This window comes from Drosophila arizonae, chromosome 2, assembly GCF_054131065.1.
Source record: "Drosophila arizonae isolate 15081-1271.41 chromosome 2, UAZ_ARI_1.0, whole genome shotgun sequence".
NCBI classification, from domain to species: Eukaryota; Metazoa; Arthropoda; class Insecta; order Diptera; family Drosophilidae; genus Drosophila; species Drosophila arizonae.
The window spans coordinates 1,881,798-1,902,248 of record NC_142922.1 but is presented as its reverse complement, the minus strand read 5'-3'; the positions used below and the strand labels follow the sequence as shown (position 1 = coordinate 1,902,248).

General features: G+C 38.6%; 1 protein-coding gene across 3 annotated transcripts; it reads right to left on the bottom strand.

The window, feature by feature from the left end:
- Nucleotides 1–964: 964 nt before the first annotated feature.
- Ets98B (DNA-binding protein Ets98B) lies at nucleotides 965–19,496 on the bottom strand. 3 transcript variants are annotated; one of them, XM_089465033.1, is made up of 6 exons: nucleotides 18,806–19,496; nucleotides 6,212–6,425; nucleotides 4,818–5,580; nucleotides 4,527–4,687; nucleotides 2,407–2,554; nucleotides 965–2,342 (listed from the first exon to the last, which is right to left on the bottom strand). In XM_089465033.1, exons 3-6 carry the CDS (start codon nucleotides 5,578–5,580, stop codon nucleotides 1,960–1,962), a joined length of 1,455 nt encoding a protein of 484 aa, XP_089321159.1. In that variant the 5' UTR covers nucleotides 6,212–6,425; nucleotides 18,806–19,496; the 3' UTR covers nucleotides 965–1,959. The 3 variants fall into 3 exon arrangements, with proteins under 3 accessions (XP_089321159.1, XP_017856269.2, XP_017856268.2); XM_018000780.2 differs by lacking the exons at nucleotides 6,212–6,425; nucleotides 18,806–19,496 and adding an exon at nucleotides 5,820–6,171 and having other exon boundaries at nucleotides 966–2,342; XM_018000779.2 differs by lacking the exon at nucleotides 6,212–6,425 and having other exon boundaries at nucleotides 971–2,342; nucleotides 18,806–19,489.
- Between the last annotated feature and the right edge of the window lie 955 nt (nucleotides 19,497–20,451).

Genomic DNA, 20,451 nt, shown 5'->3' with positions numbered 1-20,451 from the left:
AAATTTGCATTTAAACTTTGTGAATAAATTGAATGTGTTTATATTAATGCAACAAACATTACAAACACACAAAAAACATTGAACAAAACAAATAAGCCGAGCCGCAAGCTATGCAAATTGCAATAGCAAATTACGCAATACGAAACATAAATAATTAAAACGCATAACAATTGACTTTTGTTTAAGTATTAACCGAAAATAAATAATAAAATTAACTGCCCAACATCCATGCACATCCTCGCACACACACACACACTGTCGCACACGCACACACTAACAGTAATTGAACCAACACCACATAAACCAGAAATAAATTAAGATTAATTGAGGGAAAATAGTCAAAAATTTGGGCAAATGTGGTCGAAAATTTTTTAACTTTTCGTTTGGAGAAGAGAAAAAATTTTCAAGAATTTTAAACCTACATAACTTGGAAAATTAATCTTAAAACTTTGCAAACAAAAATTATCTTATTCACTATTCATATATTTCTTATTCATTTGTTGTTGTTATTGGTCATCATTATTAAATTTTTTAGTTTGTATATCTATTCATATTAGTATTTGCCTTCATATTCATATTCATATACATATTCATATTCATATTCATATTCATATTCATATTCATATTCATATTCATATTCATATTCATATTCATATTCATATTCATATTCATATTCATATTCATATTCATATTCATATTCATATTCATATTCATATTCATATTCATATTCATATTCATATTCATATTCATATTCATATTCATATTCATATTCATATTCATATTCATATTCATATTCATATTCATATTCATATTCATATTCATATTCATATTCATATTCATATTCATATTCATATTCATATTCATATTCATATCTTTCATATTCATATTCATATTCATATTCATATTCATATTCATATTCATATTCATATTCATATTCATATTCATATTCATATTCATATTCATATTCATATTCATATTCATATTCATATTCATATTCATATTCATATTCATATTACTATTCATATTCATATTCTTATGAAAACACATATTTCACATGAATACATATTGATGCACATATGAATATCCATATTCACACTTACATTCTTATATATAATCGAATTCATATTTAATATTCATAATATTACTCATATTTCATATATATTATATTTATAAATTATATTCATATTCATAACCCTTATTCACTAATTCATTACATATTCATATTCGTTACAAATTGTTCGTTTGTTTTGTTGTTCATAGAACTTACTTTTGATATATCATAGATATATGGTTCCTAAAATTACCGCAACACCTTCAGCTGCTGCTCCGCCCAGTGCTCGCCGCCCCCAGGTGCCACGCCCCCAGGGCCTCTGCCCAAGCTTGTGCTGGTCTTATGTGTGCGCAGCATCCGAAGCGGACTTGCACATGCCAACAAAACAAACCCTAAACAGAGCTCGAGGCGGGGGAAATCGTGACGGGCGCAGGCACTGGCAGAGTCAACATTTGAATAAAGATGTCGCCGGTAAGTCAAACATATGCAGTTAGCTGCCACGCCCACATGCAATATTAAAAATTGATCGATTGATTGATTGAGATTGATTAACTTAAAGCCGCGACAGGGCGAACTTACCTTCGCCAGCTGCCTTTGGCTTGAGCCTAAACAACTAGAGACGAACTCACGAGGAGTCCAACTTAACTGCACGAACTTACCTTCGTGCCTAAACGGTGCTACAGAGACGTATATATATATGCATATATATATATATCGATATAGATATACATATAGAGTGAGATATAGATAGATATATATATATGTACAGGCACTAACACTCGCTAGACTCTGTTGCCTAGTCGAGCATAGTGGCGGGGCAAAGTTTGTGCGGGTTGGTGGGGTTACGGACCTACGACTACCGAAATAAATACACTTAGAACTAGTTAAGTGGAACTGGCTCCACTGGCTCACTGATGATACGGCTGGCAGAACTGATAGACCAGGCGCTGCGAGCGCTCCGTCTTCTTCATGATGCCCTTCTTGTAGTACTGGCGTATGGAGCGCGAGAGCTTGTCGTAGTTCATGGCCGGCCGATTCTTGCGCCTGCCCCACAGCTTGGCCACGCGCACCGAGTCCTCGATCTTGAAGATGCCCTTGCTGCGGTCGATCCAGCGTATGGCCGTGCCGTTCACCTGCGGCGCCGCCAGCAGCTCCTTGAGGAACTGCCACAGGTGAATGTGCGAGCTGCCCCCGTTGCGTGCGCCGCCCGAGCGCTTGGCCGGCGCCGATGTGGGTGTGCCTGTGGCTGTGGCTGTGGCTAGCGGCACAGCGGACTCCATGTCCTCATCATCTGTCAATGGAGAAGATCGACTCAGCTAGATTTATATCGCTGCAGACTTTCTACGGCAACTCACCCTCGCTTTCGTCCTGCTCCACATTGGGCGCCTGATAGCCCCATAGCATATCGTTGGCGGCTGGCGCTGTGGCCTCCATCTCATTGCCCAGCTGATCTGCATAGGCCATCTTCCATATCTCCAGCTGTGCGTGCAGCGTGCTGCCACTCTAGAAGGCCGAAAGAAAGAAAGAAAGAAAGCGTACCACTTGGATGAATATCGATTGGGCCCAGCGTACATCTCACATAAATCTCAATCTCAGTCTCTCCCTCTCTCGCTCTCTTTATATCTCCCCCACCAAAGCTGGCCAATCTAGACGGCGCATATCAATTCAAATTCTAACTGCTAACTGCTCGCATAAATTGTGCGCTGTCTGCAGTTGCAGCAACAGCAACGACAGCAACAACAACTACATGGCAAGTGGCCAAACAACAACAACAACAGCAACAGCAACCGCTGCGACTTACTTTCACCTTGCAATGTCGTTGCTGGTCGTTGGCTCAATTCAATTGCTGTTGCCGTTGCCGTTGCCGTTGCCGTCGCGACGTCGCGTCGTCTCCACTGTCATCTGAGCTGTGGCTGTACCTATCGCTGACACAGAGCACAGTGGAGCAAATAAGGATTTGCAAGCACAGATTTTGGAAGAGGAAAAGTTAAAACTGCCATAGGCCTATAGTAAATTCAATCAATTTCTTGTTATTCTGGAAATAACTTGATCAATTACTCTAACATGCATATTGATCAGATTGTTAAATAATACCGACTGTTGAATTATATAAGAATATAATATATAAGAAAAAAACTAGCGATAGTTCAGTATTGTTGCATCTATCTATCTATCTATCACATATAGATATAGTATATAAATAAATTGATGTATAAATATATAGTAACATTTTCCGACTACAGAGGAGTCTTCCTATATCTTACTGTCGTTTAACAAATAACAATTAAATTTTTTGCAAACTTAATTTTACAATTTTGTAGATAATTGATCATTGTGATCTTGAGTTTTTTCAATATAGTTTTTGTATCTATAGACTCTTTATCTTTAGTCTTATCAATACTTCAGCTTGGCCTATCTAAATTTTTCTTTTTCTATTGAATTCTCTTTTAGCCCGAGCAGATGGTTTTTATACAATCCACATCATACAACGCCTCGCTTTGCGCATTCAAACAAAAGAAAGCCCCTCTCTTAAGCTGCCTCTCTCTTTCTTCCTCTTTCTTACCCCACACAAAATTCGATACCCCACATTTAGTCGAATTCGCCCCACTGTGCACTGGGACAGAGTCCGAGACGGCGGCTCGTAATCAAGCGAGTGCTTTTGCAGTTTCACCAAACAACCTTCACACATTCTTTCACCTTTACAGCCATGACCACGGTTACTAATTTCGAATGCTCTACACCTCTCTCCTTCTCTCTGTATGTGTCTCTTTTCACTCCCACTCTTCCACTCTCTCTCTCTCACACGCACACGGTGCGCGTCGCGTTCGTTGCTTCAGTCTTTTGTTTTCATTTGGCTGCACTCAAAACAAACTTTGATGCGTCGCAATCATTTGATATGGCAAATGTAATCATTGAGATATTTTTGGCAATGTGCTGAGCTGATGAGCACTTGACGGCGGGGCTCGACTCTGCTGGCTAGGGCAGCGCATTTGGAGTAGTTTTTGGATGCCGCAAGCCACATTATTATTATTTATTTAGTTTTTATTTTTATTTTTTGTTTTTGTTGTTGTTTTTTGCCTTTTGCCTAATTGTTGGCAACAGGTTTGCTTTCCGATTTGGTCGAGCCTGGGCCATGACGTCAACGCCAAGTTACGAAACTTGTTTTGTTTTTTTGTCTTTCATATCAAGTGTTTCTCTCTCTCTCTCTCGCTCTTACACACTCTATGTTTTCTCAGCCCAAAAGCCAAGTTCGTACGCGAAATTCAATTCAATCGCATTGATTGGTATTTTGTTTGGCTTCGTTTTGCTTTCTGGCATTTGCCTCTCTCTCTATCTCTCTTTCTTTCTTTTGCTTTTGGCATTTGCATTGTCTGCTCTTCTTGTATTATGCTTATTAGCTACCCTCGATTTTGTAATACTTGGACGTTGGGTAAGTCGCAGTGACAGTGAATTGAGAGTGAGGCGTGCTGCTTACCTCGGGCAATCGTCGCTGGAATTCCTCCTCGCTGAGTAATGCCAGAGCAGCACCGTCTTCGCTGAACTGCAGCTCCAAGTTGTCAACCGGCGGCAGCTTGAATTGTGCCAAGGTGGATCGTAGCCATGCGTGTACCTGGGCAGCCGTCCAGGCATTCGGATCTGCGAGGCCAAAGAAAACAAAACAAGAATAATCACAATCTCTCTCTACCATTCTCCCCTCTCTCTCTCTCTCTCTCTCTCTCTCTCTCTCTCTCTCTCTCTCTCTCTTACTCTCACTCTTTCTACATACCCTGCGATATCTGCAGTTTTGCACAAATGGCGTCCGCCTCGCGCTTGGCATGCTCCAGCGCCAGAGAAATGACCGGCTCAAAGTCACCTCGCACCTCAGCTAGCCCGCCAATGAAGGACTCCAGCGCCAGGGGCTTCAGATTGTGCTTGCGCTGGAATGTCGTGTCCTCGAGGCACTCGCGCAGCGCCTGATGGTTGGGCTTGATGTCCAGCAGCTGCTGCTGCAGCGTATTCAAATCTATGTAGCTCTCCAACTCGGCATCCAGTGGCTCAGCCTTGATGCTGCTGCTGCTGGTGTCGCTGCGTGGCGAGGGCGTCTCGCAGTTGGACTCGGGGGGCGAGGGTGGCAAAATGTGCAGCTCCTGCTTGATGCTGCTCGCATCCAACGAGGGGCACGGGCTGCTCAGGCAGTCGTACTTGAACGAGGCGAACTCCGACTGCTGCGGGCTCGACTGCGGCGAGGGGTAAGCGCTGTGCGGATAGGCGGGTGGTGGTATCAGCTGGTGGCCTGAGCTGGCGCTGGAGCTGGCACTGGAACAGGAGTTGGCTGGAGCATACGAAGCACTCACTGGCTGCTCCTGTGTCTCCCAGGCGCTCTCGATTTTGATCTGCGGCGCGTTGTACTGGTAAACTGTGGTGGGTATGCCCGAGTCCTCCGGCAGCAGCGACAGGTCAAAGTTGTCCGCATAGGCGTAGGCCGCATAGGAGTCCGTCGGGAACTGTTCTGCGGCTAACTTGAACTGGGTGCTACAGCTGTGCGGCATCTGCGAAAGGCAAAGAACAGGCGAGCACGAGTTTGGTTAGTTTTAGGGCGGCAAACTCCAGACTCCAAATGGCCCGCTAATTGGGCCTTCATCAAAAATGATATATTGCTCAAATTGAGCCACTGTCTAATTAGCACATTTACAGCCGCGCTCTAAAGTTGCTTTTAATTTTTTCGTGTGTTGTTTTTTTGTTGCCTTTCTAATTTATAAACTGACTGGCTGGATCAACAAAGACCTACCTGGCCTAAAAATGCGGCTAAGTTTGTTTTAATTTCGATTTGTTTTCTTTGTTTGTGTTAACCTCAAGTTTCCAACGCGTTTCGCGGCGCTCTTCCGACAACAGCAAGATCTGTACTAAGCTCAAAATCGCATTGATTTTCACATTTATCAATTCAAAGCCGTCAGCGACCTCATGGACTGTGACTCCAGCTCAGCGCCAGCTGTGACGTCACAAATGCAAAATATTATTTTTAAAAAAACCCAAAGCCCAAATGAGCCAACAACTGCTCTCAGCCTGAAGAGGGCTGGCTGCCGACTAAGAACTAAGGGGTGCGGAGGGGTGTGAAGGGCATTTGAACCTAAACTAATAACAACAATGAGAATCATGTGCTTTTTTTATTTTTCTCCTCACTTGTATGAGCAGCAAACAATGACGCGAGATCCAAATCAAACTATTTCTCAGTTGTGCGCCCCCGCATCGTCTCCTCTCGTCTCGTCTCGGCAGGCATTGTAAATTGCTTTTGTAGATTTTCAGATCGATCAATGTTCATTCCCTTCTTAGAGTGTACATTTTAATTACTTTCGTTCGTAAGGGAAAATACTTTTTTGGCATGGCATGAATAACCCTGATAAGGATCAGAAGAAAAAATGTTATAAACTAATATTAATTTATATATTAATATTAATATACTAAAATCTGTTTGCTGGAATGTACAGGGTGACTTTAAGCCAATATTGCATATTGTATTATAATTGATCCTTATTATAAAAATCCTTAGACTTATTTGGTCAAACTTTATATGCTGAGCTTATTCATATAGTCACATTCACATAAAATCATTTGAGCGCATACCTTAGGAATTATTTTCCTCTTACAGCATTTAGATATATGAGGCGTTTGCTTACTCATAAGCAATTGAGAGCTAGAATATAGGATGTTCATTCGTGGGCGATTGCTAACAGATTTCAAGCGAAATTACTTCAGACTAAGGACTTGAACAAGTTAGTGCCGTAACGCTTAACTATGCATATACAGGGTAACCTATACTCAATAGCAAATAGTCTCACTAGTAACTACTGACAACTGTAATTAATTCCAAGCTAGGCATATGTTGAATACAGGGTGTCTACTACTAGCCAGAGTGTACCTCTTACATAGAAAAGCGTATTCCTATACGTCATCTATAGCCATTGAACTAGTTCCATACGCTTACGATACTCAAGAAACTACTTAAGCGACAAGTAAAGTAAACAGGGTGCCCATGCACCCACTGTCTCTAATTCATTGCTGTATCTAGATCAGAGTCAATTTACATCTGCTGTAGCTAACAAAGCTTCAAATAATGAATACAGGGTGTTATTTTCTCAGTATCTAGGCGTAGACTCTATAACAAGCCTATTCCAATGCATCTAGATCAAAGCTAACTGCAGCTACTCTCCCATTATAAATTCAATTCCTGCTTCTGATGCCAGTAACAAGTAAACTGGAGTACAGGGTGTCTCTCAGGCATATACATTGCTGTATCTCAAGGCATTCTCTAAAGCATTCCAGCTAGTTACACATACTTCACATACTCTATATATATAATCTCGATCTCTACCTGTTTTAATTGCTGTGCTGCAATAAATATAAATTGTTCGTTTGCTTTGCAGCTGCGTTTACTGCGGCTCTTAATTTAGTTTTTTTTTTTTTTTTTTTTCATTTTATTTCTTATTTTTCATTCTTTTTTTTTAACATCTACGATTTTTGCCTCTGAGTGAATGCTGAATGTTGGTAAACTGGTTTTTCATTAAGCTCACAGCAGTGGCCCGTGCTCCAGGCGGGTGGCACAGGGGCGAATACACACATGAGTGTATGTGTGCGAGTGTGTGTGTGTGTGCTGTGCGCTTATTATTAATTTAACAACTCATTCTGGATTTTCCGATTTGCAGTTTCAACTCAGAGCCAAAGAGATCGACACGCTGAGGGTGTTTGTGTTTGTGCTTGTGCTTGGGTTTGTTAGACAACTGGCAGGGGGCGGCGGGGGCATGCGGAGGGGGGCGTGACTAGTTCTAGCCATGCAATGCCAATACGATATTGACGTCGTCGTTTCTGCTATTTATTTATTTCTCTCCTCTTGCCAGCCAGTCACGATGTTAATACAATTTTTATGTTTTAATTGCTGGCGCACCGAGCGTATGAGTGATTTTTAGTGTTGGCTTTTCACTGCTGGCTGTTAATTGTTAGCGCTAAAAACTTGGCCCAAACACTGTGTACTTGGCTGTTGAGTAGTTTTCCGCGCCCCTGCCCCGCCGACCTTTAGCTTAGGCCTAAGAAGGGTGCTTCACCCGGCATTCCACGGCTGCTCAAACTGGACTACGGAGCACCCAGTGATTCAACAGGCTCCCAGCTGCTCGCGGCCTCCAGCCGTCACCCGTCAGCAAGTGACTCAATAAAAAACCCATTAAATCTGTTAACAGTGCTAAACACACTGCATTTCGACAGGGCGGAACGGGGGCGGGGCGGGCCTGTGGGGCATTGTATATCAGCCAATCGCAGCTATTTATAGACCATAAACACTCAGCCGCATCGCATAGCCTGCTGCCAACTTTTTTTCGTCTCCTGCTTTATGGCCCTCAGCAACACTTTTTTTTCTTTTCCATTGAACTGATGTCATAAATTATATAAAATTAGACACATTTCAAAAGTCCTTAATTGGTTATTAGAGAAATGTGGCAGTGCGGCTGCGAAAGCAACTTCAATCAATTAAAAGCAATAAATTTACTGTTCTAATAAATGGCTCAAGAATTTATTAAAAAATTGTTTATGGTAAGACGAGTTTGCCAAAACTCAAAAGAGGTATAACAATACATATATTCAATATACTAGAGTAAAATGTAAACTCTGCTTTACTTCTGACCTCAAGCTGGAGAGCTTAATCGGGTTCTTAAACTATAAATATATGATAATCAATTGTATGTGTAAATATATGAGTCTTTCTTATATACCAACTCCAGTTTTTCTTCACTTCAACTTCAGCTCTCAAAATGAAAAAGTTATTTGGCATGTTGTATTTTTATGAGGTATGCGACTGAGATGAATAAAATTAAATTAAATAAATAATATATATCAGCGATATAGTCTGGCTCACTAGCTCATAGAATTAGATAGACAGATGAACTGTGACCCTTGCAATCCTAGCAACAAGAATAGGCAAGAGACGAGCGTTGAGCCTTACAATCTCAGCGATAGGATAAAAACAGCTAATAGACCAATGCTGAGCCTTACACACTCAGCAATACACGCACTAGATTTAAGGATTGAAAATATGCATGGTATGCATGGTATATAAACCCAGGCTCAGAAGAATAAAGATCAATGCGAAACTCAACACCATCATAGTCAAGTGTATTCGTTCAATAATTTTGTAAAAGATTTACAATATATATATAGCTTCTATGAGAACTTGAACAAGCAAATTCTCACCCACTTAACTTATTCGAAAAACTTTCCGAACCGAATTCAATAGTCGAAAACTGCCGCCATCTATTACTTCCTTCAAATTGATTAGCTATATATTTGCACTTTGTAGAGAGTATTGGGATTCATTTGAAATAAATGTATCGATTTATTCAAGCTTCGTCCATTATCCATTAGCTGGCGTAACAATGCCCACATCCTCCAGAGAGTGACAGAGAGAGACAGGGAGAGAGAGGGACGGTGGGAGATTGTCTTGGATAGCAGCAGCAATTAGATCATTTGGGTTATTCCGTTTCACATTTCCTGCTGGCAACGTATTGCGCCAACAGACTTTGTACAATTTTTTAATTAAATTTATCTGTGCAATGGCAGCAGCAACCGTAACAACAATGTGAACAAGCTCGGAACAGAACTCTGGCGGAGTTTCCAATAGCCTACAAATACGAAATTTTATTACAATGTCTGCGGCGAACAAAAGGCTTTTTTGTGCCGCATTTAGCCAATTGCTCGGAACCATATTTCATTGGCAGCTCTGACATGAGACAGGGCTGTCAATAAAGCCATCGGCTCAGATTTAAATAAAGCCACACACTCACACACACACATGCAGGCATATAGAGAGGTGCATGTGTGTGTGAGTCTGTATTATATCGTATATCACCCACAATAAACGTCACAAATTGGTAATTTGAAAAATAACATGATATGCTTGTTCTTGTTCCTGTTCTACGGTCGAGAGACAGAGATAGTGAGAGCCATAGACCAGTAGAGAGTGAGCGAGAGAGCAATACACAAAGCGCCGACAAATTCTAAACAGCCAGCGGCTTGGGTGTCAAAGTTGGCACAACAATGGGCCAAAACAAAACAGAACAACAAAACAATTAAGCAGTTTTCAGCTGGCTATGCACGACGGCCTAATACCCGTCCATTGCAAAGAAATCAACTTGAATGAAGATACAGGAAAGAATGGAGATTTGATAATCATTTAAACTGGATGGAGTAAATCTACAGCCATACAGTCAAATATGGTCACCCTAAACTAATATTTAAAGATGATCCTGTAGAAACAAAACTTTATTTAAGTAATCTATCGATTTTACAGGACAGCTTCTATAGATACAGCTACATATATGAGCAGCTTATTCTGCTCTCTCTGGAAACATCACACCTATATGCCCTGTTTCGTTTTTCTGAGCGTGTATCCAATATCAAAATAGAAACAGCACAAAGCACAAACACTTTAACCACAACAGCAATTGAGCTGCGTATGCGAATCGAACTGACAAAATGGCAATCAGGTAGTTGTTTCAGTTGACGCCCAGTGCGAGTATTTTTAGAAAGACCACAAATTTTTTAATAGATCCATTTAAATGACAGGTCTATTTTTACAGCCATCCACAAAGGAGCCACATCAAGATAAACACACAAAAAGTACAAAAGTATAGAAAAATAACATCTGTAGACCAATTGTCAGTTGTAATTAAGCTCTGATGCGATAGTTCAATCGATTTTCAGATTTAAAAAAAGCAAGGCTTGTGCATATTTAATGGGATAAGTTGATATTTCAAGAGGATTTCCTGTTTAAATGGAAATCCATTTAATGTAGTCAATTATAGTCTTTGTTGAGGGGATATAGATAAAGCTCTCTCAGAGAACTGAAAGGTATTTATGGCATGGATTATGAATAAATATTTGTTGATGATGACTTTGATATTGTATAGTAAGTATATTCTATATGAAGTGTTTATGTGGTTTAAAGAAGGAGAAGTCATGACGGTCCTATAAAGGGTGCTTGAGACAGATCAACAGCTACAATCGAAACGAATTCATCCTGTCCATCTAACTATCCGCCTGTCTATCCAGCCATCCAGCAACCATAAATCTGAAATATTTATTCTCATAAACTTTAAAAATATGTTAATAATGTTGTATCAATATCTCGTTCCATTTGCTTACTATCAAAGCGCTCTCTCTCTCTCTCTCTCTCTCTCCCTCCCTCTCTCTCTCATTGTCCTTAAGTTAAACAATATCGATTACTGGACTACACACGATTAGCACATTTCTCATATCGACATATCGATATCTCCTCTAGTTTCTTAAAATTGGTTCATCTTATAGCTAGAGAGTTAAGAAGTTATTCATTCAATGATAATTAATACTCGATGTTTAGCAAACATTTTTAATTTTTAATAACTACGCATTTAATTATAAGATCTACGCACATTTCGAAATCCACATTCAAGCTCTAAAAATATCATTAACATTGTTCAACTAGAAGCGAAGTTATTAAAGAACTTATTTGCCATGTTGGATAGCTGTTGATTTATAAAGTGCGTAGTAAGCGACGCACGTGCGTATGTATGCATGTTTGATTATACCTATAGAGCATAGAATAGCTCTACACAGTTATTAGGGTATACCTCAGTCTGGTCAGTTTAGTCATGCCTATTGTCCCATTATTGAGGTAAAAATTCTTAGAACATCTCAATAAATTTACCACTCCTATTAGCTAAAAATGTTGTTGAAAGCCAAGCTCTTCATGAGCTGAAAATTATGACAAACAGAAAACGGTTTAAGGCACTTCAAAGTTACTTTATTATATCTTGAATGCATATGACTTTATAAGCTGTGGACACTGAGGAAGAGAATAAAGACGGCTACGGCAATAATTCAAAACAATCACTTAGAGATAAGTCCACTTATGAAGGCACATGAATACGCTTTGCTTATATCAAAAGCCAAACATATTTTTATGGGACTTTTACGGACTGACGCTGAAATATTTATCTCAAAGTGTTTGCTTTAAATCTTCTGCAGTTAAATGCTTCAGTTCAGCTGATTAAAATCTTAAAGCAGACCAGCAAAAATCTGACAAAAACAAAATGAAATCATAACTGACTCATGTTAAGATACACACACATATATATACTCGTAGATATGTGTGAGCAATAGAAAAACAATATGAAAATGTAAATCATGAAGAAGTGAGCGTAGGCCAGAAATTCAGAGCATCGCACGAGCTGTCACAGCATAAAATTTCAAATTTCGTTGATTACATTTTGGGCCAGCTTCAGAATATTTTACTAAATTTATATGTATGTATGTATAGTTATAGATGGCCGAGAAATTAGCAACAATCACAATATTGAGCAATAATAATAGCAAAATATGCTGAGAAACAAGTTTGAACAATTTGTCTGAATGTCTTTGACGTAAAGCAAAAAGCAAAAAGCAAAAGCAAAAACAAAAACAAAATACAATCAAATAGCTAAAATTCATTAGAACAATTCCGAGACAAGAATGTGGCAAAGGTGCACAAGTGTGTGCGTGTGTGTAAGCGCGCGAGTGTGTGTGCAAGTGTGAGTGTGTGTGTGCGTGTGCTAGCCTAATAATCAAATCAAGTTTGGCAGAACGACAAAAGCTTTAATAAAGCGACGATCAGATAACGTTTTGGCCCAAAGAACCCGCCAAAAGCCAAGAGCTGCGAATAGACAACTGAGCCAACTTTTATAGCCAGCTTGTATTGTTACTTTTGTATGTGTGTGTGTTTGTGTGTGTATATATATTTCGTTAGCTACTTTTTAACTTCAAATACCCTGCACAAATTGCAAGTGGCCTATATCTGCTAACAGCTAACTTCAATTTGCTACATAAACATTCTATTATATTAGATATTTAATAATTCGTATTAAGATTAGTAGACGAGCAGTTCAAATCGATCTAATCTAGTTGATTGATATCGATATAGCTTCATTTGCTACGTATATCGATATAAATCGAAGACTTATTCAGATACATGGAAATCTACCTAACCATTTTCAATTCAATTTAATCGATAAGCATTTTGTAAAATTTTGTCATCCTAAGCATTTGCCCTAGCAAAAGTAGAAGATTTAATTTCAAACATTAAATATCAAACAACATTTATCTATTTCCTTAACAATATACGAGTAGCATTTCATATTTCAAAGATCTATCTAAATTCTACAGCTAAAAACTGAAAATTAAAATATATTTGTCTTAGATCATAAACAGATTTATCAAATTTTAATTTCTTCGAAATCTATATATCGATATAAATAATAGGTTGATTAAGCATAAACCATACTCTGTGAAAATAAGACGTATCTGATTTTATAGGCAAATTCTTGTATTTTCCTCTATATATTTAAAAATGTACTCCCTGATCTAGCCATAAGATCCTAATTGATGGCAAAATACTCATTACTTATGAAACATATGAGGGATTTCTTCAAAAGTCAACTCAGGATATCTGCTAGTCGATCACATGCCGTTTTTATGATTATTTATTATTGCATAAGTTAATAACAAATGAAATGAACAACGCCTAAGGCAAGCGCACGATCTACATAAATAAATTAAGCGCGGCTTTACACAGGGCGCGCCCAGGCCGAGCACAAAGAAACCATTTTGCCAGCCTTGAGGCGGCTGCCCGGGTGTGTGTGAGTGTGTGAGACAAAAGGTTACCCCCCCACAAGTGCCACCCCGGCAAAGCAAAGTGAAGGGTAGCCAGTTGCAATTGCAGCAGCCGCAGCAGCGACAGCCTTGAGAGCTACTTAGCTGCCATGACCAAGTTGATGTTGAATTATGGCCAAGTGTTATTTAAATTAATTTATATTTTGTATGGCTTGAACTAAATAAAACAAACTATGCAAATGCATGGCAGCACACGGTGCTCAGGTGTTCGAATCGACCAACTCACCAACTGGCTGACATTCTGGCTGACTGGCTGGCTGACTGACTGGCTGACTGACTGACAGAGTCGCGACAATTGTCTGTGTAATCTATTCTAATCGCATTATGGCTATGGCTGGAGTGGAAGCCAACAAGGGGCTAGAGCATAAGTGCACAAATCCACATGGATACACGCTCAGATACACAGCTACAGATACAGCTACAGCTACAGATACAGCTATAGACACAACTACAGATACAGATACACAACGTTCTCGTTGATGCCGGTGTGCGTGGGCTAAGCTGTCACAGCGACAAGACTTATTTCTGCTTATTTTTACATCGCTCGTTAATTATTTTTCTTTTTTGTATTTTTTATTTGTTATAAGATTGTTTTTTCTTTATTCAGTTGCGAATAGATCGCAGTTCGTGACGGCGCAGTTTTGTCTTTATGTTCGTTTGCATTGCATTTAATTGTCGACATTTCATGCCACAATAAATTGCAAGGTGAAATATTTCTGACACCGCACTAAAACAGATCTAAGCCAACTTCTATAGATACATACATATGCATATCTGGTAAATACATGTAGCGCAGAGCGCAGTCTGTCTCTTCTCTTGCTGTCTGTTTATGCAAATGCCCAATGCAAATTCATGCAGAACTGTAGCAATCCGGCGAATATGTCAATTGTTCCGGGTTATTGCTAAAGGTTGCACGCTTTTTCTACTCATTTTCAATTACGCTTTTCCAATTAGAATGCCAGCTCGGAAATTTGAGCTTCTACTAACTGGAATTGTCTAGCCGCAGCTGCCTCAGCTTACAAGGCAACCAGACGGAGAGCCAGCGGCTGATAAGGAATGTGAAACGGAATGGCGTTTGAAAGCAGAGTCTCTCAATAGATTCTCTGATTAGCTGTTATTTGGCATATTTATGAAAGGTCTTTACACTCTAAAGAACATTTTGAATCTTATGAGAGACTATCTCTATGAATATCAGACCATGACACGAACTCTATGTGTCTGACTACGACTCGGGCTTTGGCTTTGATTGTCAAATTAAAGTTTTTGGGCTAGATGCTATCACAATCCAGTCATTAACCTTCATCAATTATGAATATTCAAGCTGAAATGTATCGAAAGACATTTCTATATTAATTTCCAAGTCTTTCACAGAGATGTTGTCCAAATCAGAATTATATTTTCTCCACTATTCAGTATATTTTCTATAATGAATATTTGCTTAAGAACTTAAAGTTTTCAAGAATCCAGATCAAGAATCGAGAACTAAAAATAATATAACATTCTTAAAAAATAAAAAAAATAAAATAAAAAGTAAATTCAATAAAAACTCATTCACGTTGTCTCTGACTAAAGTTCCTCAAATAAGCTTATAGTTTAGTTAAATCATGCAACTAAATTTGCTCATAAATTAGCCATAAATGGTATGCCACAATCATAGGGCTAGGCAGCAACATAACTCACATCTTGACTCAACTATCAGGCACATTAGGAAAATGAAGTAAAATGAGGCACAATTCAATTTCGACTTGAAGCAGGCCTTGAACATTCCCAGAGCTGTTTAGACAGCTCACATAGCACAGCACGCCTAACCAGAGAGCATTGTAACCACACACCCACACCCACACTCACACACACACACACATAAACTAAAGTGCCCAGTCCAATGTCTAGGCACTGAACTCTGTCAGACTCTTGGCCCGATGTCTTGGCCTGTTGATGGCTGATGGGCTGTTGGGCTGATGGCCGATGTCTTCTGCTTCAGCTGCTCATTATGCAATGCACGCACTCACAATTATTCTGTGGAAAGACACTGCGCCAGCTCAGCCAATTCAGTTGACTCAGGCAACTCATTTTAATTTGCATAAGAGCCAGGCGACATTTACGCGATTTGAGAATGCTTGCATCGCAAATCGAGCGGCAGCCACAATCAATGCACTCGCAGAAAATATCAACTACTTAAAGCTGATCGAAAAAAATATAATAAAAAATATATAAAAATAGATAAAAATAAAAATAATAATAAATAAAGATACATATATAAAAATATACAAAGGATTGTATTTCATTGTTTTCTTTACACATTCTTGGAATTTTATATATACCGAATCTGAATTAGAGAGCAAAAAAAAAAAAAAAATATATATATATATATATATATAAAAAAAAAAAAATATATATATATATATATATATATATATATATATATATTTTTTTTTTTTTTTTTTTTTTTAATATATCAAATTTAAACGAAAAATAAGTGAGTCTACAAACAATAAATAAATTAAACATTAAATATACTTTTTACTGCAAAATTTTATTAGCAATGAATTGAATAAATGAGAATGTTCCTTAATTAAAATAAAAAACTTAAAAAAATTAATAAAACGTAAGTTTGTTTATTAGACTCTTAATATAACTATATTAAAAAATATAACTATATAAAATTTAAAAAATTAAAAAAAAAACTAATTTCTTTTACTCAGACTGTACTTTGGAAAACTTCAAATGTTTCAAAAAATTTTAGAATAAAAAATATATTAAATATAATATATAGAGAATAAAAGTAATAAAATAATAATTAACGAAACTGACATAAAAGAAAAGTAAAATGAATTACAAATACATTTAAATAAACAATACACACCCAACAGCATGCTATTAGAGCTTTGTATGCATGGTAGGGCAACAGTTGCACACACATTTTTCGCTCAGTGTAGAGACAACAATTTCGCATGGTGGTTAACAATTGCAATAGTGTTGTCGCTGGCAGCCACACCCCAAAATATGCCAAATGCCAAGCCAAAAGCTGATTACGTTGTGTAATGAGTTTGATTTTCAGGTATTATTAGAAGAAGTAGAGGCCGCAACCGCAACCGTAGCAGAAATGGCCAAAAGGGACAGCTCCTAGCAGTCAACGAGAAGTAGAGCTGGTCGTCAAGGAGCTGTGGCAAATGTGCCTCGATTCGATGCTGCAGTTGTGAAAAGTTTTACAAGTGCGCGGCAAATATTTATGTCATGTCAGCTTTTCTTGCTTTTCCATTTCTTTTCTTGCTTGCTCTTTTCTGTTTCCTTTTTTTTTTTTTTTTTTTATCTGCCTGCACTGCGAAAGCGCTTGCATTTTTAATTGTTGCAGTATTTATTTTATTATGTCCATAAATATAATGAGGCATGTGGACGCCGAGTGTCGCGCAGCTTCTGTGTCAGTAAAACGCGCGAGAGACCAGCAGCAGCGGCAGCAGCAGCAGCAACAACAAGTTGGCCAAGCAGCAGACACATTTCCATCAAATCAATCAAAAATGGTAAATACAAGTTTTTTTTCCTATATACAAACATTTATATATATATAGCTTATATAGAGCTTAAGTAGGTCCAACAAAACTAACTGCTGCGTCTCTTGATGTGCGTACGTCTGTCAAATGCTGCTGCTGCTGCTGCTGCTTCTGCTGCTGTTGCATTGGAATGCACTTTCCGAGTGAAATGCCAGCTTGACATTGTTGCAGCTAGTTGGTGTTGCTGTTGTTGTTGTTGTTGTTGTTGCTGCTGCTGCTGCTGCTGCTACTGCCATGCCATAGTTGACAATCATTTAGAATCACTTCTTGCAAAATGAAAGCATCTTTTGAAAGTTGCTGCCAGCGTTTGATGCCTCCTGCTAGCTACTGCTGCTGCTGCTGCTGCTGTTGCTGCTGCTGCTGCTGTTGCTGCTGTTGTTGTAATTAAAACGAAATGCCATAAGACAAATGGAAAATGTAACTGGCAAGTGTAGCAGCAGCAGCAACAACAACAACAACAACTATATGATAGACAATGCAGGGCAGTGCAGACTCTCACCTAGTGACACTCATTTGTGCCTTCTGTCAGAGCCACAAACACAGCTACACATCTTAGTACACAAATGCGTGTGTGTGTTTGTGTGTGTGTTTGCTACTTTTGCTAATTAAAAGTCAGATGATGGCTGAAATTTCGATCTATGTGTGTGTGTGTGTATGAATGTGGGGGGCAACAGGCAAAGGCCTAACGCTAATAGCAACTGCCAAAAATATTATCTGCCTATATGCTTTGGGGCAATTGCGCAAATTATTTTAACACACAAACAAGCACAAATACATACACACACACACACACACACACATACTCAGACACACACTTGTCTATTTTCAGTGTTGATAAGCGCAAGTGCATAGGTTATCAGTCCAGCAGCTCGCCCACTCGCACTAGAACACACGCTCCAGCAGCGTATCGATACTTTTGTATCTGTAGCGAGAGCACTTGTTGCCCATTCACTAGATGCTTTTGTATATAGGGCTAGACCCTTTAGAGACATCATCTAATAGATGCCTTTGTATATGTAGTTACAGCTCTAAATGGACTATTTTATGAATACTTTTGTACCAGTAGCGAGAGCACTTGGACGCCATTTAATAGATACTTTCGCATATGTAGCTAGGCCCTTTAGAAATACCACCTAATTAATACTTCTGTGTATAAAGCTGCATATAGATACTTATAGCTATTTTATAGATACTTTTGTATTTATAACTAATAGATACTTTTGAATTTGTAGCTGCAGCTCTTTATGTGGCCTGTCTCTTAGATACTTTTGTATCTGTAACTATCTATGAAGCCTAAATGCTAGATACTTAAGCATCTGTAGCTCTCTAGGGTTACTATCTGTCAGATTCTTTTGCATCTGCAGCTAAATATGGATAAAATATTAGCTGCAGCTGGATTTCAATACATCTGTACCTTCAACTCTCTTTAGTCCGCCTGACATCTGCCTATATAGACCATTTCCCAGATACTATTTGTGTAGATAGTTTTTAAGGCACTCACCTCGCTGGCATTCGTCTGGTATAACATTTTCTCATACTCCATATTTTCAGCTTTGTTTTAACTGTTATTTGTGTAATGTCAATTAGAACTGTGTGAAACAACTTGTTGATTTGAATCTCTTTTGTTTTTGCAATTTATTTTCTTGTTTTTCTTTCTTTTTTCTCTGCTTTGTATCTGTGCGAAAGTCTTGCACTGTCTCGCTCTAGCTCGCCACGGCTAAGCGCTCTCTGTCTCTATTTCTTTCACTGTTTTGATTTAACTTGTTTTTTTTTTTTTCGTTTTTTAATTTGAAATGTTGTTGAAATAGTTTTGTTGTATTTCTTTGAGCTTGGCTTGCTGCATATTTAATTATTTTCTTTTTTGTTTTTAATTATTTATTTATTTAATTTATTTTATTTGCTTTTTTATGATTTTTTTCGCTTTGCTTTTGCCTTGAGTTTGAGGCGAGTTTACTGTGTTTCACAGCATTTTATTGTTAAAATTTCCACTTGCAAACTTGTTGCTCTCTTTCACGCACACACACACATGCTTTCGCGCGGTCGCTCTCTCTCGCTCTTTCTCTCTCTGCCTTTCACTCAAACTCTGCACTTGCTTTCTCTCTCTTTTATTGCTGTCGTCCGCTGTGAACCGTTCACAATGTCTTCACGCTCATTTCTGTGCGCCAGCTTTGCGCCGATCGTGCTGCTTACCTCATGCGCCGTTAGCTTTTGAGCCGCTAACCGGTTTCGAAAGCTTTTGTGCTATGCGAGCTTTGGCTTTGTTGCCAGCCACACGCAAAAAGCTTTCCATGGCAAATCGATCGGCAAATCTCTTACGCTTTTGCAATTGATTCGAAATAATCACCGCGACTACAACAACAACAACTGCTACAACAACATCAACAGCAATGGCAGTGGCAATGGCAATACTTTATGCCTGCCTGCACACGCCCAATACACTGAGAGAAGGCGTATATACGAAATATTAGGTTAAACTGTAGAAGAATTACTTTTCTATAATGTTAGGCTGTTATATTTTTGCATAAATTAATGTAGTACATTTATTTTTTATTTCTATTGAATTTTTCAAATAAATATATTTATATTTATATTTGAAAAATTCAATAGAAATAAAAAATAAATATACTTCAATAATTTATGCAGAACATTATCAAAAAGTAATTTTATTGTTTATTATATTTTGCTTTTTTTCTTTTTAGACTCATTCACGAAAGTGAAATGAGTATATTGGTTTTGTGCAATGTCCGTCTTGCTGTCCGTCCGTCTGTCCGTCTGTCCGTCCGTCCGTCTGTCCGTCTGTCCGTCTGTCCGTATGAACGCAATCTATTTCGGCGCTATTGAAGCTAGAGACTTGAAATTTGGAACACATACTCGTGTATATCTCCGATTTATAAAGTGTTAAAATTTTCCCGATCCGCCCACTAGGGGCGTGGCAAATCGGAAAATGCATTTTCCGATATACCAGAAATCATGTTTGTTGAAGAGCTAGAAAGCTGAAATTTGGTATGTAGGTCCGCGCCGATCACCCAAGATCACAAGCTATGGCGGATATATCTCCGCCCATTAGGGGCGTGGCAAATCGGATATAACTGTATCTCCTAAAACTATTGATGCTAGAGACCTGAAATTTTGTATATATACGCGGGT

What these genes read in the sequence shown, in the direction of transcription:
- Ets98B (XM_018000779.2), bottom strand. Translation starts at nt 18,847, where the DNA reads ATGGAGTATGAGAAAATGTTATACCAGACGAATGCCAGCGAG. An exon ending in TCCAGCGACGATTGCCCGAG is followed by an intron (nt 2,555 to 4,526) that starts GTAAGCAGCACG and finishes TCGGCCTTCTAG; the next exon opens with AGTGGCAGCACGCTGCACGC. An exon ending in GGAGCAGGACGAAAGCGAGG is followed by an intron (nt 2,343 to 2,406) that starts GTGAGTTGCCGT and finishes CTCCATTGACAG; the next exon opens with ATGATGAGGACATGGAGTCC.